The following is a 21,808-nucleotide window of genomic DNA, read 5'->3' on the forward strand; positions in this document are numbered from 1 at the left end:
GCCTCCTAAATATAAAACTTGCATGTTCTGTCCTCTATTCACACTCATTTCCTAGGTGTGTTTACCTAGTCTCATGATTTTAAATACTATGTATATACTGATAACTTCTAAATGTCTATCTTTAGGTCTAATCTTTCTTCTAAGCTCCATGCAATACACTCCATTGCCTATTCAATATTTCTACTAGGATTTCTAACATTATTTCAAACTTAACATGTTTAAAATAGAGTCAGTTCTACTGATTGTACTGCCTAATCTTTCTTACCTGGGTAAATGATAACTGTCCTTCGAGGTGTTCAGGCTAAAATGCTGGAGTTCATCTTGACCCCTCCCTCACTTCTTTTCTCTTATATTCTACTTTTAATTCACTAGCAAATCTTGTTGACTTTACCTTCAAAATATATCCTGGATCTGATTATTTCTTACCGTCTCTGCTGCTACCACTCTGGCCAAGTCTTTCCCCGGGGTATTATGTATCCTTCTAACTAGTCTCCTAGCTTTTTTTCTTTTCCTTCCTATATGCCATGCCATACAGAAGCCAGAGTGAACATTAAAAAATTAAAGACATACCATGTTCCATGTTACGTTTGCTTCCTCAAAACTAGCTATTTAGAATAAAACGATCTGGCTTCTGTTACTTCTCCAACCTCAATTCCTGTTTGACTTAGCTCCAACTTCTCTCTATACTTTGGCCATACTGACCTCCTTGTTGTTCTTCAAATATGACACACCCTACCTCAGGTCTTTTCTATTTGTTGTTCCCTCTGTTTGGAACACAATTTCCCTCACAACATACACCCCGAGTGCCCTCAGATTTCCACTCTAATTTCACCTCATCAGGGAGGGTACATCATTACCCTATGTAAAATAGAAGACTCTATCAGTTAAAAATAGACAAGAGAACCAAAATGCTTCCAGGTATTTCAAATGCAGAGGTGGGGAGAAGGGAGGATTTAATACAGGGAATTAGTTATAAATATGTTGGGAGGGTTGGAGAAACCAAAGGATAAAACTGTATTACCAAAGGTCAGCGACTGCAGGAAGTCACCATGGTTGCCAGGGTTGCTGGGGAAAGTGATGGTTCTGAGACTTGAGGAGCTTATACTTCTGCTAACTTCTCTCCACCTCCCACATCCTAACATCATGTTATGCATCCCAATGGTGAAACCTAATTGGACCACAGCTGGAAAGGGAGCATAGGAAAGAGAGTTTTCAGGCTTCCAGCTTTATTGTATAGGGGAAAGTTTAAAAGGGCTGATGTGGGGTAAGTTTCAACAGATAATATGTGGTATATACCTCTTCCACTATCACTCTCTCTCATCTTACCCTTTTATTGTTCTTCGCACCATTTACCACTATTTGTTCGTTTGACTATACTCCTCTGCTATCCCCACCATTAGAACATAAATTCTGTAAGAGCAGGGAATTTGTCTATCTTGCTTGCTACTATATCCCCAGTACTCAGAACAGTGCTTAGCATCTGTATGGTAGCACACTAAGTGGGGAGGAGTGGTGGGAATGGTCTGCCCAGTGGAGAGGAGTGTTTTATCACTTCACATTGTGTGGAATTGCCAGTGCATGGTGATAATAAAAAGCAGAATGACTTGTAGTCAGTTCTACTATTGCTTTCTAATTTTCTACAGACAATGCATCCTCTTATGTGAGGATAAAATATTAACAAAACCCTTTCTCCATCTTTAAGGACAGATGTGACCTTGGGTTAACATTCTAGCTTTGTTCCTCTGGAAATTTGATAAAGATGAAATGTCAGCTTGTTAGTAAGCAACATTTCTCATGGTAAAAGGGATCTCTGATTGGTAACTTGCATACGGACTGGAAGGAACTATAAATGAATTATATATAAATATCTAGTGGGAAGCCACAACTTTGGGCTTCTATGAATGTGGTAACACTTATAATTGGGCATTTCCCTTCTAATTTCTTGTAATTTCCCTGTGGGGACCCTGGAAGCTACCTGAGATTATTATAAGAAGTATTGATTCCTATGTAGGATGTGGAACTTCTAAGCTGGTGGCTCCCATACTATATTTCTTGTTCCCTTGCACCTGTACATCACTTGAAGAACAAAGAGAATAGCTCTTGGATAGCTCTGCGGATGAAGAGGACCATTCTCACTGAAGAGGAAAGCCTAATGCTGCCCTCCTGGATGCGAGTTGCCTGTTCAATACCTTTTTAGGTTACCTGGTTCACAATATAGTGTATTCATATTTTCTAAGTTGATGTTTAGTTAAGAGAATCCCTGGTGGATATTCCAACTTGTAACAGATGCTCAGTAAATATTTACTGAGCAACTATATGAGGTTGAAAACATATGCCCACAGTTATGTAATTATTGGATGGTATTACCTAAATTTTAATATACATAGTTTGTTAAAATCATCAAATGTCTACATTGGCTACTCTTTTTAGTTATAGTTCATAACTGTACCTCTCCAATTTTGATATAATTCCCCCATGTAGTCACAAAATACTGGGTTTTAAACAGTACACATAGACATCTTGTATGGCATTCTTTGTGTTACCTAAGGCCACTGTTCTGCTCACCAATATACCAGTGGGATTCAAGAAGTGGACAAGTGAAAACATATGTATCAGGGCAAATGAGAACTGATACTTAAGGAGCTTGTGCTGTGACTAAATTATAGACTTACCACACTAATAGACAAGTATAATTTCTTTTGGCCTGTCTGAAAATAAATGAGGTTTTTCTTTTTTTTGAGTTCTGAGGATCTCAAGCCTTCAGGAGAGATGCTATGCTTTATTTATCTCTTTTATTTCCAGTTTCCAGTATAGTGCCTGGTATAGAGGTACCCAATAAACATTTGTTGAACTAAATAAATTATATGGTCACAGAGAGTCAAATAACAGCTAACTGGATGGGAGTAAGGAAGGAATGTCGAGCTATATAGACCCAGACATTATGGAAATTAGAAACATTATTTCCTTGGAAGACCAGAGTAAGTACAGTAGAACAGAGAAAGTAGGGAAAGGGAGTCATATAGAATCTATCAAAGCCTCTCCAACGATAATCAAGTGTATGGGAGCAGGGAACTAGGAATACAAATTCTTCCCTAGATTCCATGATATAAGTAAGTATCATCTCTGTTTTCACCTCATTACTTTTCCCTACAACTAGTAATAGTTTTAATAGAGTATAAAAGATAGTTTAAAAAATGCTACCAATGTACTCTGGAGGATAACAGAATATTCAGTCTTACAAAGGCACTAGGAAGAATGCCAGAAGTACAGCTTGAAGTTGCATAATAACTGGTTATTTATGAGTTTGCTCCTTTTATTTAGCTTTCCTAACTCTATGAACTCACTTAGATGCACAAAGCATATAAATAAATCACAAATAAGAAGTCAACCAGTTTAACAGAAATTTCTTTTTGATGCCAAACATAGTATCAATTGTTCCCAGGGATATTAAAATCATCACTATGTAGATCAATTGAAAAGAATGTTTGTTTTGGGTTAATCAGTAGTTTTAGGGATGACTAGTACATCTATACTGGGAAATAAACAAATCTAGAATGTTGATTTATTTCTCTATTAGCAAAACAAAATACTCTATTCTTCTTTTTTTTTTGCCCTTTCCAAAAGAACTATAAGGGTAATAGACCCATTTCCAAGATTTTAAGAAATTAAAAATAATGAACAAATGGTTTATTTTCAGAACAAAGTTAGAGATAAAAGAGAAAAAGAGAAATCCTGGAAAGCTTTTTAATAGTAAGGTCTAAAGGAATTATTCAAAAAAATCTCAGTAGTCACTGATTCTATTCTTAGGCTTTGAATTTCCAGCAGATTCACTGCTCAGTATTCCCAGGTTGACTTTAGAGACTCCAACTGAATTTTTATATAACCTAAGCAAAATGGAACAGGAAGCTTTTCAAGGGTTCTCAAAAGAAGATGGACTAAATTCCCCTTCCTAAATCAGGGCTGACATGACATTTTGACATATTCTGAATAGTGTGACATTAGAGATGCTATATTTAGGAGAAAAAACACCCCCAATTATCAAACCCTTCCTGGAGATTAAAGACCACATGGAACTTTTAGAAAAAAGAAGGGCTAGCCATGGAGTCCCAATTCACTGAACACAGAGTTGGTCCATCATCTCAGTTGCAGTGTGGGCACAATTCACTATCCTAAGAGACTAAGTACTGAGCTTGCACAGTTGAATACCTATAGCTAGCAGTCAGCATTCTTTGTTTATACTTACTGAGTATGTATGTGGAAAGCCTATTGGTTGTAATACTTCATTTTAATAAATGGAAGGGAACATTTCCTTTTTTTTTTTTTTTGAGAGGGCATCTCTCATATTTATTAATCAAATGGTTGTTAACAGTTAACAACAATAAAATTCTGTACAGGGGACTCAATGCACAATCATTAATCCACCCCAAGCCTAATTCTCATCAGTCTCCGATCTTCTGAAGCACAACGAACAAGTTCTTACATGGTGAACAAATTCTTACATAGTGAATAAGTTCTTACATGGTGAACAGTACAAGGGCAGTCATATCACAGAAACTTTTGGTTTTGATCACGCATTATGAACTACAGACAATCAGGTCAAATATGAATATTCATTTGATTTTTATACTTGATTTATATGTGAATTCCACATTTCTCCCTTATTATTATTATTGTTATTATTATTATTTTTAATAAAATGCTGAACTGGTAGGTAGATGCAAGATAAAGGTAGAAAACATAGTTTAGTGCTGTAAGAAAGCAAATGTAGATGATCAGGTGTGTGCCTATAGACTAAGTATTAATCCAAGCTAGACAAGGGCAACAAAACATCCACGGATGCAGAAGATTTCTCTCAAAACGGGGGGTGAGGTTCTAAGCCTCACCTCTGTTGATCCCCAATTTCTCACCTGATGGCCCCCCTGCGACTGTGCTTGTCTTAGGTTGGGGAACATTTCTTAATACGTAATTTCTACTTCTTTTCATCTTCTGTACTTGAACTACTCTGAGGGCACTTTATTATTTTCCTGTTATAGGAATGTGGCAAGATCTGTAATCCACAATGCTCTATTTACAACATAGAACAGATGTCAGAAATACTTTTGTCTAAAAGCCCCCCTCCCCACCCATATATATATATATATTTTTTTTTTACCTCATTTCCTGTTGACATGACTGCAACCACTGGAAACTTGTTAACTTCAACCTCTGTGACACCTACAGTTGCCAGAAGACCAATCTCCGAGGGGCCCATGTGAGTTCCTTTGGCCAAAACACATTCTCCTCTTTTAATGTCATGGCCGATGGGTCTGAAAGTCAAAACAGAATCATAAGCATTATGACTAAGAATAATATTCTCTGAACACAGAGTGGAACTTAAGTGTCAAAGAAGGAGGACACTCAAAGGGAAAAAAAGGGCAAACGATGAGTCAGGAGCAGAATAATAAAATGAAGAGATGCTAAAAACTTTGTGCTTTTTTAATTAAAAAAATCAAATTACAAACAAAAGACAGAAATAGAGCTTCTATCGTTTAATGCTAAATGGGAATATGTTATTTCATGTTAAAAAAATTGCTTTGTATCACATTATAATAAAAAATACCAAATGTAAAGTTTCTTTGACATAAAGTAAGAATTTAGATGAAAATATCTAGTGGCATTAATGATAAGAGGTCCACACTTGCTGGCTTTGTAGTAAGGAAAATAATGCTAATGAGTTTACAGTCATGGAGAAAATTTCTATGTGGAACACTTAGTTCTGTGGCTACACAGATCCACTTATCTTGGCCTCAAGCCAGTTAGTATTAATGGAATCAGGGCAAGCATATTCCATTGTAAGAAAAGTAATTGAAAGTATACGTACTCCTTACAGTAGAATAGTAGTAGTCTCATTTTTGTATGTAAAGAATAGCAAATTATTCTATTATTAGTTGGTAGTCAGTAAAGAAGAGGCTCTCAGCTAATTGTGTAAATACTAGATTTTGGGATTGGATTGTCAGTGTTAATACAAAATTCTGGATTATCTAGGGGTAGAATTGGGTAATTCTAGATTATCCAGAAGTAGGATTAACTGTGGATTATACAGGCTTATGACTTTATCTCCTCATGTTGCTTTTGACTGTTTCATTTGCCTTTTTACCATCTTCATGAAAATATAGGTAGGGTAGACATGTGGTGGAGAATTCAGAACATTCATTTTACTACTTGTTAGAAGCCATGAAGCTAATGGATAATTAAATGAGCTATTATATAGCCATATATAGTTTCTGAGTTCATGATCACGTAGAAACAAAAGCCGGCTATACATTCTACATGCTGTGAACTCACCTGATATCTTGGCCTGGCCGAGCTTGCACGAGAATTCGTACTTCAAGTTCCTCAGTGCCCTATAATAAAAGCAAGTCATGTAATTTCAAACAGAAAAATATAACAGAATTTCTCATCAATAGAATTAGATACTCAGATGCTTTCATCATCAGATAGGCCCAGATTATATAGAAATATAGAGAAACAAAAAAACAATTGCTAAACTCTTTGAACAATGAATATGAACACTGAACCAGAGGTTCCTGAAAAATTGAGGTTTAATGTCAAGGAATAAATACATAAATACAATATTTTACTAACTTTCATGCTTTTAAAAAATGTACCAATTCAAATATTGAATCTTCATAAGTATCATTCTCAAGAAAAAATAAATAAACTATATATATATATATGGTTACCCTAGTAGGTACAGTGAATATGGTGATAAGCTATGTCTTCTGTTACCAAGAATCATGGGTTCAGTACTATGTGAAGTTTCCCAAATATCTGCAGAAATTTCAATAAAGGACTTATCATTTGCCTGGTAGTAGATTTCTGTAAATTAGCCGTGATCATCCATTTTACATTTATGCACTGTGAATAATATTGTGACACTAGAACTGTGTCTTGTCATCTGGAAATCTGTGGATGCATGTGTTCTGATTTCAATGCTCTGCTGGCTCCCTGATGTGAATAAATCTGTTGGACAGTTTTAAGAGCAGGCAATGTGATTTATATGCCAAGAGTTGAATTTTATAAGCTTTACATGTGGGAAGGTGATTAAAAATAAAACCCCCAGATTGAGAAAAGTGGCTGTCTCTTATCATGGCTAAATTTTACTATATACCCAGCCCAGGAGAACTTCATTTTTAATTCCTGCTTTTAAAATACAAGATATCTTAAAACTTCTCTGCAAAACAAGATAGCCAGTCATTAAAATCTCAGTGGAAACTAATTTTTTTTAGTGGCTGATCCTCTGGTTTCAATAATTTCCAGGTTGTTATTTGAAGGCACAGATTTTCCTGAATTATAGAAAACTAGAGCTGAAAGCATCATTTGGTTCAAGTGTTTGGCTTAGTGTAATATTCAAGAACATGCCCAAGTGTTCTTTGCTAAATTCTTTTTAATTAAATTCTCCTTCAAATTTTATCAAAAGCTACTCTTGAAGAACAAATTTCTCAGCTAGAAAGCATGTCAACAGTTAATATCTCTGTCCTTCTATCTTGAGATAGTTTCTTTCCTTTTTGAATGTGAAATTTCTTGGGCCAAATATGGTCCAAATTCTGCTATTATCACAGTGACCATAAAAATGTCTCCTATAACAAAAGATTTTCAAGCCTCAGGCAACTGCTTTTTTGCTGGAGGCCCATAGACTACAATGTAAGAATGTAACATAACCCAAAAAACTGGGTTAATCTCAGAAACACTGCAGGAAATGGACATGACTCATCACATTGCCATGGGGATAGAGTGGTAAGACCTGGGGATGACGTACATCATCAGATTCCCTGATAAGCTCCGTGTCTTCCACCTGTACCACTGCATCAGCACCGCAGGGGATTGGAGCACCTGTTGTGACCCGCATGACTTGTCCCGGCATTACAGTCTGAGTTGGCTGGAAATACAAGCATGTAAAAAAAGGTTGATTTACTTTGCTGCTGCAAAGAAAAATTAGGAGATGTAAACATTTTTAGAAACAAGTCATAAGAGTCTACAGTCTTACTCATTTTATGCCAATGTAATAGAAGCTACCCATGAACAGGTGCACTTATACCAAAGAGACTTTATCTTCAGGTATGACCGTTAGATATACTTGGTGCCCTGTTATCCTTTTGAAGAACTGCCACTTGTGTTTGCTACTACTGTGTCTCATCCAACATGAATTTTCTTAATACTTATATGGAAAGTGATTTGAGTGTCTTTAAGAGAAAAAAATACCATGCAATATGATTTTATGAAAGTCAGTTATGAAAAACCGGCATGTTGGTCATTTACTTAAGTTCTGATATTCGAGAAATACGGTATTTTATTAACAAAACTTTTTGGTTAAATAAAAACAAGCCAGAAGGGGCGGAAGATGGTGGCGTGAGTAGAGCAGCGGAAATCTCCTCCCAAAACAACATATATCTATGAAAATATAACAAAGACAACCCTTCCTAGAATAAAGACCAGAGGACACAGGACAATATCCAGACCACATCCGCACCTGAGAGAACCCAGCGCCTCGTGAAGGGGGTAAAGATACAAGCCCCGGCCCAGCGGGAGCCGAGCGCCCCTCCCCCCAGCTCCCCGCGGGAGAAGAATAGGCAGAGCAGGAGGGAAACGGAGCCCAGGGCTGCCGAGCACCCAGCCCCAGCCATCCGGGCCAGAGTGCAGGGCCCTTGATACTAGGAAAACAGGGCAGCAAGAACAGTGAGCGGGCACTGGAGGCCGGGTGTCGGAGGACATAAGAAAAGCGTGCGACCATTTTCTTTTTTTTGCTTTTTTGCTGTTTTGTTTTGGCGAGCGCTTTTTGGAAGTCTTAAAGGGATAGGGACCCCAATACTAGGGAAACAGGGCAGCAAGACCGGTGAGCAGAGGCCTGAGGCTGGCACCGGAGAATAAAGAAAAACAAGCGACCACCTTTTTTTTTTAATTAAGAAATTTTTTTTTTTTTTAAATTAAAAATTTTTTTTCTTTTTTTTTTTTTTTTTTGGTGGTCGTTGTTTTGTTTTGGCGGGTGCTTTTTGGAAGTCTTAAAGGGGCAGGGCGGGACACTTAATCCAGAGGTAGGGAAACCGGGGATCTCTGAGCACCCTAACCCCTGGGCTGCAGGGAGCAGGGAGGCCCCTTACGGAGATAAATAGCCTCCCAGCCGCTCCTGCTCCAACGCGACTCCACCACTTTGGAGTAGCTGCCCGAGCCAGGCCACGCCCACAGCAACAGCGGAGATTAACTCCATAGCAGCCGGGCAGGAAGCAGAAACCCTGTCTGCGCGCAGCTGCGCAGCACAAGCCACTAGAGGTCGGTGTTCTCCCAGGAGAGGAGGGCCAAAAACCAACAAGAAAGAAGTCCTTCCAGCCGTCACTCGTCCCAGCTCTGCAAACTATTCCTATCACCAAGAAAAGGCAAAGCTACAGGCAGACAAAGACCACAGAGACAACACCAGAGAAGGAGACAGACCTAACCAGTCTTCCTGAAAAAGAATTCAAAATAAGAATTATAAACATGCTGACAGAGATGCAGAGAAATACGCAAGCGAAATGGGATGAAGTCCGGAGGGAGATCACAGATGCCAGAAAGGAGATCGCAGAAATGAAACAAACTCTGGAAGGGTTTATAAGCAGAATGGATAGAATGCAAGAGGCCATTGATGGAATTGAAATCAGAGAACAGGAACGCATAGAAGCTGACATAGAGAGAGACAAAAGGATCTCTAGGAATGAAACAATATTAAGAGAACTGTGTGACCAATCCAAAAGGAACAATATCCGTATTATAGGGGTCCCAGAAGAAGAAGAGAGAGGAAAAGAGATGGAAAGTATCTTAGAAGAAATAATTGCTGAAAACTTCCCCAAACTGGGGGAGGAAATAATCGAACAGACCACGGAAATACACAGAACCCCCAACAGAAAGGATCCAAGGACGACAACATCAAGACACATAATGATTAAAATGGCAAAGATCAAGGACAAGGAAAGAGTTTTAAAGCCAGCTAGAGAGAAAAAGGTCACCTATAAAGGAAAACCCATCAGGCTAACATCAGATTTCTCAACAGAAACCCTGCAGGCCAGAAGAGAATGGCATGATATATTTAATACAATGAAACAGAAGGGCCTTGAACCAAGGATACTGTATCCAGCACGACTATCATTCAAATATGACGGTGGGATTAAACAATTCCCAGACAAACAAAAGCTGAGGGAATTTGCTTTCCACAAACCACTTCTACAGAACATCTTACAGGGACTGCTCTAGATGGGAGCACTCCTAGAAAGAGCACAGCACAAAACACCCAACATATGAAGAATTGAGGAGGATAAACAAGAAGGGAGAGAAGAAAAGAATCTCCAGACAGTGTATATAACAGCTCAATAAGCGAGCTAAGTTAGGCAGTAAGATACTAAAGAGGCTAACCTTGAACCTTTGGTAACCACGAATTTAAAGCCTGCAATGGCAATAAGTACATATCTTTCAATAGTCACCCTAAATGTTAATGGATTGAATGCACCAATCAAAAGACACAGAGTAACAGAATGGATAAAAAAGCAAGAACCATCTATATGCTGCTTACAAGAAACTCACCTCAAACCCAAAGACATGTACAGACTAAAAGTCAAGGGATGGAAAAACATATTTCAAGCAAACAACAGTGAGAAGAAAGCAGGGGTTGCAGTACTAATATCAGACAAAATAGACTTCAAAACAAAGAAAGTAACAAGCGATAGAGAAGGACACTACATAATGATAAAGGGCTCAGTCAAACAAGAGGATATAACCATTCTAAATATATATGCACCCAACACAGGAGCACCAGCATATGTGAAACAAATACTAACAGAACTAAAGGGGGATATAGACTGCAATACATTCATTCTAGGAGACTTCAACACACCACTCACCCCAAAGGATAGATCCACTGGGCAGAAAATAAGTAAGGACACGGAAGCACTGAACAACACAGTAGAGCAGATGGACCTAATAGACATCTATAGAACTCTACATCCAAAAGCAACAGGATATACATTCTTCTCAAGTGCACATGGAACATTCTCCCGAATAGACGACATACTAGGCCACAAAAAGAGCCTCAGAAAATTCCAAAAGATTGAAATCCTACCAACCAACTTTTCAGACCACAAAGGCATAAAACTAGAAATAAACTGTACAAAGAAAGCAAAGAGGCTCACAAACACATGGAGGCTTAACAACACGCTCCTAAATAATCAATGGATCAATGACCAAATCAAAATGGAGATCCAGCAATATATGGAAACAAATGACAACAACAACACTAAGCCCCAACTTCTGTGGGACACAGCAAAAGCAGTCTTAAGAGGAAAGTATATAGCAATCCAAGCATATTTAAAAAAGGAAGAGCAATCCCAAATGAATGGTCTAATGTCACAATTATCGAAATTGGAAAAAGAAGAACAGATGAGGCCTAAGGTCAGCAGAAGGAGGGACATAATAAAGATCAGAGAAGAAATAAATAAAATTGAGAAGAATAAAACAATAGCAAAAATCAATGAAACCAAGAGCTGGTTCTTCGAGGAAATAAACAAAATAGATAAGCCTCTAGCCAGATTTATTAAGAAGAAAAGAGAGTCAACACAAATCAACAGTATCAGAAACGAGAAAGGAAAAATCATGACGGACCCCACAGAAATACAAAGAATTATTAGAGAATACTATGAAAACCTATATGCTAACAAGCTGGGAAACCTAGGAGAAATGGACAACTTCCTAGAAAAATACAACCTTCCAAGATTGACCCAGGAAGAAACAGAAAATCTAAACAGACCAATTACCAGCAACGAAATTGAAGCGGTAATAAAAAAACTACCAAAGAACAAAACCCCCGGGCCAGATGGATTTACCTCGGAATTTTATCAGACATACAGAGAAGACATAATACCCATTCTCCTTAAAGTTTTCCAAAAAATAGAGGAGGAGGTGATACTCCCAAATTCATTCGATGAAGCTAACATCACCCTAATACCAAAACCAGGCAAAGACCCCACCAAAAAAGAAAACTACAGACCAATATCCCTGATGAATGTAGATGCAAAAATACTCAACAAAATATTAGCAAACCGAATTCAAAAATACATCAAAAGGATCATACACCATGACCAAGAGGGATTCATCCCAGGGATGCAAGGATGGTACAACATTCGAAAGTCCATCAACATCATTCACCACATCAACAAAAAGAAAGACAAAAACCACATGATCATCTCCATAGATGCTGAAAAAGCATTCGACAAAGTTCAACATCCATTCATGATAAAAACTCTCAGCAAAATGGGAATAGAGGGCAAGTACCTCAACATAATAAAGGCCATCTATGATAAACCCACAGCCAACATTATATTGAACAGCGAGAAGCTGAAAGCATTTCCTCTGAGATCGGGAACTAGACAGAGATGCCCACTCTCTCCACTGTTATTTAACATAGTACTGGAGGTCCTAGCCACGGCAATCAGGCAAAACAAAGAAATACAAGGAATCCAGATTGGTAAAGAAGAAATGAAACTGTCACTATTTGCAGATGACATGATACTGTACATAAAAAACCCTAAAGACTCCACCCCAAAACTACTAGAACTGATATCGGAATACAGCAAAGTTGCAGGATACAAAATCAACACACAGAAATCTGTGGCTTTCCTATATACTAACAATGAACCAACAGAAAGAGAAATCAGGAAAACAACTCCATTCACAATTGCATCAAAAAAAAAAAATACCTAGGAATAAACCTAACCAAAGAAGTGAAAGACTTATACTCTGAAAACTACAAGTCACTCTTAAGAGAAATTAAAGGGGACACTAACAGATGGAAACTCATCCCATGCTCGTGGCTAGGAAGAATTAATATTGTCAAAATGGCCATCCTGCCCAAAGCAATATACAGATTTGATGCAATCCCTATGAAACTATCAGCAACATTCTTCAATGAACTGGAACAAATAATTCAAAAATTCATATGGAAACACCAAAGATCCCGAATAGCCAAAGCAATCCTGAGAAAGAAGAATAAAGTAGGGGGGATCTCACTCCCCAACTTCAAGCTCTACTATAAAGCCATAGTAATCAAGACAATTTGGTACTGGCACAAGAGCAGAGCCACAGACCAATGGAACAGACTAGAGAATCCAGACATTAACCCAGACATATATGGTCAATTAATATTTGATAAAGGAGCCATGGACATACAATGGCAAAATGACAGTCTCTTCAACAGATGGTGCTGGCAAAACTGGACAGCTACATGTAGGAGAATGAAACTGGACCATTGTCTAACCCCATATACAAAAGTAAACTCAAAATGGATCAAAGACCTGAATGTAAGTCACGAAACCATTAAACTCTTGGAAGAAAACATAGGCAAAAACCTCTTAGACATAAACATGAGTGACCTCTTCTTGAACATATCTCCCCGGGCAAGGAAAACAACAGCAAAAATGAGTAAGTGGGAGTATATTAAGCTGAAAAGCTTCTGTACAGCAAAAGACACCATCAATAGAACAAAAAGGATCCCTACAGTATGGGAGAATATATTTGAAAATGACACATCCGATAAAGGCTTGACGTCCAGAATATATAAAGAGCTCACACGCCTCAACAAACAAAAAACAAATAACCCAATTAAAAAATGGGCAGAGGAACTGAACAGACAGTTCTCCAAAAAAGAAATACAGATGGCCAACAGACACATGAAAAGATGCTCCACATCGCTAATTATCAGAGAAATGCAAATTAAAACTACAATGAGGTATCACCTCACACCAGTAAGGATGGCTGCCATCCAAAAGACAAGCAACAACAAATGTTGGCGAGGCTGTGGAGAAAGGGGAACCCTCCTACACTGCTGGTGGGAATGTAAACTTGTTCAACCATTGTGGAAAGCGGTATGGAGGTACATCAAAATGCTCAAAACAGACTTACCATTTGACCCAGGAATTGCACTCCTAGGAATTTACCCTAAGAATGCAGCAATCAAGTATGAGAAAGATCAGGGCACCCCTATGTTTATCGCAGCACTATTTACAATAGCGAAGAATTGGAAGCAACCTAAATGTCCATCGATAGATGAATGGATAAAGAAGATGTGGTACATATACACAATGGAATACTACTCAGCCATAAGAAAAGGGCAAATCCAATCATTTGCAGCAACATGGATGGAGCTGGAGGGTATTATGCTCAGTGAAACAAGCCAAGCGGAGAAAGAGAAATACCAAATGATTTCACATATCTGTGGAATATAAGAACAAAGGAAAAACTGAAGGAACAAAACAGCAGCAGAATCACAGAACTCAAGAATGGACTAACAGGTACCAAAGGGAAAGGGACTGGGGAGGATGGGTGGGTAGGGAGGGATAAGGGGGGGGGAGAAATAGGGGCGTATTAAGATTAACATGCATGGGGGAGTAGGAGAAAAGGGAGGGCTGTACAACACAGAGAAGGCAAGTAGTGATTCTACAACATTTTGCTATGCTGATGGACAGTGACTGTAAAGGGGTTTATAGGGGAGACCAGGTATAGGGGAGAGCCTAGTAAACCTAATATTCGTCATGTAAGTGTAGATTAGTGATACCAAAAACAAAACAAAACAAAACAAAACAAAAAGGGCAGTTCCTGTGTGGTATCCTCCAATGAGTTCTACACAAGGGTATAAAGGGCATATAAAAGTGTAGGCAAAGGGTCTGTTTGCATTTATACAGAAGATCAAAGCCTAATTGGGCTACCCCGAAAATGAACTAAGATACGATATGAAAGAGAACTTCCAACATCAGCACTCTCTGGAAGACTCATGCCAGAAGATGATCATCAAAAAACCCCAACAAAGATCCACGCACTGCTACAGCTGTAGATGCACTCATCCCACCAGCTCCTGGACTTGCCATGGGAATGAAGGAGATATCTAAGCTGGCCTGTGCATACAGTAAAACAACAAATTTGACTGGATCTATACTGTTGGAACTCAACCAAGAACTAGGAGAAGTGCAAATTGTAGCGCTCCAAAATCTTACAACTACAGACTATTTACTGTTAAAAGAACATAAGGGATGTGAACATTCCCCAGGAATGGGTTGTTTTAATTTGTCTGATTTCTCTAAGACTGTTCAGGTTCAGTTGGACAATATCCACCATATCGTAGATAAGTTTTCACAAATGCCTAAGGTGCCTAACTGGTTTTCTTGGTTTCACTGGAGATGGCTGGTAATTACAGATATGCTTTGGTTATGTAACTATACTCCTATTATGTTAATGTGTGTGCGCAATTTAAGTAGTAGCTTAAAACCTATACATGCTGAAGTTACTCTACAGGAAGATATGTCAAAGAAATAATCAATCTTCCCATGTTTTCTTCCACCTGCTACTTCTATAGCTTTTCTTCTTCCTTCCTAATTACAACCCTTAAATAGAATTTGTGCCTCATATCAAATTTACCAAGTATCATAATTCTTCCAAGTGGTAAAGATACCTCAAGACAAATGCTGGGCATAGAAGCCACAGGGCATAAATATGCAAAGAAATAAAAAGCTAACCATTTCAAACAATAAGGCTTCTCTCTCACTTACCAACTTTACATTTCCCTGTATGGCCCCGGAAGATGACTGGTTAGCCAGAGACGGGTAAGATTCCTCAAGGGAGGAACAACCTAAGACAGGCACAGTCCCAGGGGGGTCATCAGGTGAGAAATTGGGGATCAACAGAGGTGAGGCTTAGAACCTCACCCCCCCGTTCTGAGAGAAATCTTCTGCATACGTGGATGTTTTATTGCCCTGGTCTAGCTTGGATTAACACATAGTCTACAGGCACACACCTGATCATCTACATTTGCTCTCTTACAACACTAAACTATGTTTTCTACCTTTATCTTGTATCTACCTACCACTTCAGCATTTTATTAAAAATAATAATAATAAAGAGAGAAATGTGGTATCCACATATAAATCAAGTATAAAAATCAAATGAGTATTCATATTTGAACTGACTGTTTATAGTTCATAATGCATGAGCAAAACCGAAAGTTTCTGTGATGACTGCCCTTGTACTGTTCACTATGTAACTTATTCATTATGTAAGAATTTGTTCTCCATGTAAGAACTTGTTCTGCCTCAGAAGATTGGAGACTGACCAAAATTAGGCTTGGGGTGGATTAATGATTGTGCATTGAGCATTGACTCCCCTATACAGAATTTTATTGTCGTTAACAACTATTTGATCAATAAATATGAGAGATGCCCTCACAAAAAAAAAAAAAAGGACAGACTTCCAATGGTAAAATAAATAAGTAACCGGGATGTAATGTATACCATAAGGAATATAGTCAAGATATTGTAACAGCTTGGTAGGGTGATAGCTTGAACCTAGAATTATGTATATAAATGTTTTATCACTGTGTTGTACACTTGAAACTAATGTAATGTAATACTGTGGGTCAACTACCCTTCAATAAAAAATAATTATCTAAAAAAAAAAAAATAAAATAAAAACAAGCCAGTTTGCTCTTGAAAATCTTTTAAAAACATATTAGTTCACTTTTCAATATTTAAAGTCTAGCAAATGTAATATAATAATTCAAAAATGATTCCAGTGTTCATAATGATCTGGATCAAACATTGTATCTCAGATTTGCATTGTCTGAGCCTTCATATGAGTGGTCTAGGACACTGGGCCACAGGACCTGTCCTGGAAACTTTTCTCAGCATAGGGAAAAGCATATTTCTGTAAGATTCATCTGACAGGCTTGATCTAAACTCAGAAGAGTTAGTTGTCATGGGCCATGATTTAGGTCAGACTTAGGAAAAGGAATGGTTTGAACATTCCCTGTAAGAAAATTCTGAGATAGTATTTCCCAATTAAAAAAAAGATATCTTTCCAAAGATATCTGCTTTAAAGTATTAAAAATCTTTTGTCACAACAATTAGAATATACTTAACACTACTGAACTCTATACTTAAACATGGTTAAGATGGTACATTTTATGTTACACATTTTTTGCCACATTAAAAAAAAAATTTAGAGAATGGTTAAGTAAAAATGCCCATCCACTGGATATCCAACAAAGTAAAACTAGAAATTTATTTCTTAGGACAGCCTTTCAAAGCTTCTTTGGTAATACTACTGCTGCAAACAATACCAACAATAGTTAATATTATTGATTCCTTAATCTGTGCTAGGTACAGTATTAGGTGCTTTATTATATCCTTGAATATCAGTCCTACAAAGGCAGGAATGTTTTATTTTCTGTTTGCCTCTCCAGATCACATCATTCTCTATCCTGTGCTGTGGCCCAGAAGGCTGACTATGGACTATTTCAACAAGGTTCCCATCACTAGATTCTGGTTAGGCTTAGCCAGTTGGGGGTTGGGGGAGGGGAGCAGCCAGGGATTAGAGGGCAGGAGAGACAGAACAGTAAAGCAGGGCTCTAATTTCCCTTGCTCTTTCCCTGCTGGGCTGCAGTTTGGTCATAGCTATGTCATCTTTACACTGAGGACCACAGCTCCTATTGGGTGGCCCTCTTGCATAGCTATGAATTTCCCAAGGTCCAGGTACCACCCTTTCCCTTTGGCCCCTCAGACTTAGAGGTGGTAATGTAGTCTCATTGTTGGCACGAGGGTACTTCACATTTCTTTGTTAGTTCCCCTTAACCCTGTCTAATCTTGGGTATAGTCCCTTCTTTGATTGCCCTTTTTCCAGACTTATTTATTGCTCTATCATCCCAAAGCCTAGAAAGTGTCTGGCACAAACTGGTAGTCAATAAATATCTCTGGAATGATTGAATGAACTTGTATGATCTCATTATCACAACTACAGGAAGGATGCAATCCTTTTTGGCTTACAATTCCAGTATTCTCCCTGCTTTTCTCCCACAGTCATTGGAGAAAGAGATTCTTGGGAAGATCTGGCATTGAGCTATGTACCTTATATCCTCTTATTGTGTTATCTGAATAAAAGACATTCAGGGCTTATAAGAAGTTACATTTTAATGCAATTTTCTACCAAGATAATACATAAGATTTGAAATGAAAAGTTTAGGGCCCAATGTATTAATTTTTTTTTCAACCCCAGATACTAATTGTCTGGGATATCTCTTAATCTATTACATGTGACCATTTTTCAGTATAGTGAGTTTTGATGGAAAGCATTAAAGTTTTGTTATGATATATGTGTTTTTTAGTAAAGGTGCTAATGCCAAAACTATCTTCTGAGCCTGTGGGACAAAGATATTTACTACAGGCCTAAAGAGATCCTTCTTTTGCTGAAAGTATCTTTTTGGCTAAGGCAGAAAAGGAATCCTAAAGTAAGATTCAGGTTAACTGCTTCTTAACCTGCAGTGTGTTAGCCTGAAGCCCTGCCTCAGTTTAGTTGGGTTCAATGTACAATATCCTGTAAGTTTAAATTTTATTGTGGTTGTACCTATAATTTTCTCTATTTCTTGGCTTAAACCAACTCTTAAGAAATGTTTTTGTGTGGTTATTAAATAAAAAATGTGGCTCCTCTCCAAGATCAGTAATTCTAAGTGGTAGGTGAAGGATCCTTACCAGCTCACTTCCATGAAATCCAATGTAAAATAGATCATTGGATATATAAAGATATTTACATATCCAGTCAGAATAGGCATATAAACTGTAACTGAATCAAATAAAACACTTTAACAATGTGTCAAGTACTTCCTATAGATTAAGATTAGTAACTAGTTCTTTTTTATTTTTGTTGTATACCTTGTACACTTAATATAAAGTAAAAATTGTTAAAATTTTGATTTCTTTTCTTTAACAGCAGTATTGAGTTAGGTTTTTTGAGTTTGTCCAGTGATAGCACTTTATACTTATATAATATTTTCTTTGAAAGTATCCAGTGCTAACCAATAGGACCAAACATAAGTGATTTAAGGTCAAGTACTTTGGTATACCAAGAAACCATTTTGTAAATCACTGTCTCAGTGTATGAAATGACACCCCAATGTGTGTACTTTCAGTAAGTGAGCAATTTGATTCTTGCAAGACCTCTGAGATTACTGTAAAGACTATATGACACATCAGTTATAGATAAAGGACATCACAGGTAATTTGAAAAAAAAAACCAATTTTCTTATACAGCTTCGATCTTTTTCCCCATCAAATTTTTTTATGAGAATTTATGAGAAGTTAGAAACTTTTAAGTTTCATAACTTTTCTTATGCTTCTAGTTTTTAGTATAGTTGGAAGTCTGAACTAATAAATAAAATTTAAGAAGTCCACAAGGCCGTTATCAATCTGCTACCTATCCCTATGTATTGTAGGCTGTGACTGCCACAAACTATTTGCTGTTCCCTAAGTATGCAATGCAATTTTAAAAACACCTTTGGGTTTTGATTTATACTGTTTTCTTTGTCTGGAATGTTCTTTTCTCATTTCTGTTTTTGTAAAACTCTCTCAGGCCCAGCTGCAATGTCCTTTCCCTGATCTTCCTAGTATGAAATGATAATATCTCTATTGTGCTCCATGATATATGACTGATAGCATTAGTTCAATATTTAATACATTGTATTATATTTAGTTATTTATATTCAGTTTTCTCCACTAGATATAAACTCCTTATGATTAGCAGTCATGTCTTAAACTATTTTACATCCCTAGAACCTAGCACAGTGCCTGGTACACGCAGTAGGTATGTTTGATAAATGTTGGATAGACTCAATTGCAGATCAGGAAAGCACTTAATGAATAGTTGATATTTTGTGGCTTTGTTATAAAAATGAATGCTTCAGATGTCCACTGTTGATGGAAATGTATACCAAGAGGTCAAATAAACCATGAGGTCACAATGCAAAATTTATAAAAAGGGGACCTACCCTCGCTGTTCTTTTTGTCAAGAAAAGAGTTGTGGGGACATAAACAAGCCTGTGTACAGCATGGACAAGGATTTGGTTGCTATAATGCCAGGCTTAGTTAGCTTCAGAGACTTGTTCACAGCAGGTCTCCTCAATGCTTGGATGTAGAGGTAAAAGAATTAGGATCACCACCATTCATACATCCTTCTGTAACCTTCCTTAACCTCTCTCTATTTTCAGTACATATGGGAGTACATACTAAAACAAGGAAGAAAAGGCATGGGACATAGTTTTTGCCAAGCTGCCTCATTCATTCATTCATTCGTTCGTTCATTTCTGCCCTTATTTTAAACATAATGCTTACAAGGGCTTGGTAGTAGCAGAAGAGAAAAGTGTCTTAGTCTTAGTTTGGTTTAATAAGGTAGGAGCTCTCTTAACCAACTTTCAAAACTCACTGGGTTAATATATGCTGTTTATTTTCTTTTAAACATAATATTGCCCACAGCACATAAAAGTTTGAAGCTGCTAGACTCTTCTCTTACATACTTGTAAACTACTGCTTTAGGTTTAATTAAGTTTGTTTCCAAACTTGTTTGTCCCAGTTTGTGGCAATAGTTGCTACTGAATTATGTAATTTAAATAAATATTACATAAACCAAAGACATATGAGTGTGAAAGAAGTTATTTTTTCTATAAAAATTAAGTTAAACTTCTGGAAAAACTTAATTAAAAATGCTACTAAAAAGAACCACTGTCAAATTAGGTGTGGTGAAGCAACTGTAAAAAATTATAAAAATATAATAAAAATCTGCAAGGATTTTATACTTAGATGGCTTTGTAAATGTCCTTAAATTTCTTTTTAATTTAGAGAAACCAAAACTGGAAATTACATATAGAGTCTTTTGGGTATGATTTATGTAAGAAAGACCAGATAGAAATTAAAATAGCAGGTTATTTATTAAAAGAAAAGCCTCAGCTCTCCATCAAATTACTGACAAATAAGTGTTCACTTCTTTAAATTAAATTTATTTTAAAAATATGAAATAATTCCCCACTTTAACTTATTTATAATTAAATGGCCAATTACTGGTCTCAAAAGCACTAAGTAAGAGGACTTCTGTTGTACTTCTAATATGTGTACCTGTTCCTTGGCTGGCTTCCTAATGAGAAAAATTAATCTAAATGATTAGCTAGAGAGAGGTTAAATAATCTGCTGTTTCTAAATTTCCCTTTTTGTAATACAAATGGGGAAAAGTCTGAGAAGACCACTTAGCAACTATAGTTCTATTCAGAACATTATTGTTTATACAGGATGAAAGAATTATTCACTTACAGGGCTGAAAAATGCTTTTGTGGAGCATGTTTGTGACACATGCCAACAACAACACCATGCCATATATTAATAGATGCAGCTTCTTTCAGTTAAGAAATAATTTTTTTGTTTCTTTCTTACAGAAACCATCCTTTAATCTCTTTGATAAACTGTCCAATCCCTCTATAGATTTCTGTTAAAATGATGGTAGAAAGTTCGAATTAGATGCTGAAAGTCTGTAATATTGACATCTTTAGAGCCTTTCCAGCCTATGACTCTCACCTGTTCACCAGCTTGGGATTCCCCAATGATGAAACGGTCTCCTGGGCCATCAGCAGCTGTGAGATGAACAGAACCAACAACAAATATTAGAATGGGCCTATAGCAAGAAGTAAGAACCTAATGCTGGGATTCTAAAATTTGATTCAAATAATCATATAAGGCTTCAGGAAAGTAGAATACTTTTCTAATCTCTTAGACCAGACAATGGCTTTGTTACTACTGGTTTGATCTTTGGTATCTACAACTCACAAATACCAATAAAGTGGTCCTAATTGTGCCCTTTCTTGTTGTCACTAAGATGGTCTTTCTGTTGCTCTATAATTTTCACACTTGTACTTTTTAAATAGGAAATTCTTTTAGCCTATCCTCCTAAATAA

General features: G+C 37.2%; 1 protein-coding gene across 14 annotated transcripts in view; it reads right to left on the reverse strand.

Annotated features, from left to right (window-relative positions):
* The window catches only part of GPHN (gephyrin), a 752,379-nt gene that overhangs the window by 61,060 nt on the left and 669,511 nt on the right, over window positions 1–21,808 (reverse strand). For all 14 annotated transcript variants that reach the window (XM_036906015.2, XM_036906017.2, XM_036906020.2 and 11 more), the window contains 4 exons: window positions 21,432–21,487; window positions 7,799–7,918; window positions 6,325–6,383; window positions 5,153–5,306 (listed from right to left, as the gene is read on the reverse strand). In XM_036906015.2, the coding sequence (XP_036761910.1) occupies window positions 5,153–5,306; window positions 6,325–6,383; window positions 7,799–7,918; window positions 21,432–21,487 (389 nt within the window). The remainder of the gene's footprint in view (window positions 1–5,152; window positions 5,307–6,324; window positions 6,384–7,798; window positions 7,919–21,431; window positions 21,488–21,808) is intronic.

The sequence above is a fragment of the Manis pentadactyla genome, chromosome 11, assembly GCF_030020395.1.
Source record: "Manis pentadactyla isolate mManPen7 chromosome 11, mManPen7.hap1, whole genome shotgun sequence".
In the NCBI taxonomy this organism is placed as follows: Eukaryota; Metazoa; Chordata; class Mammalia; order Pholidota; family Manidae; genus Manis; species Manis pentadactyla.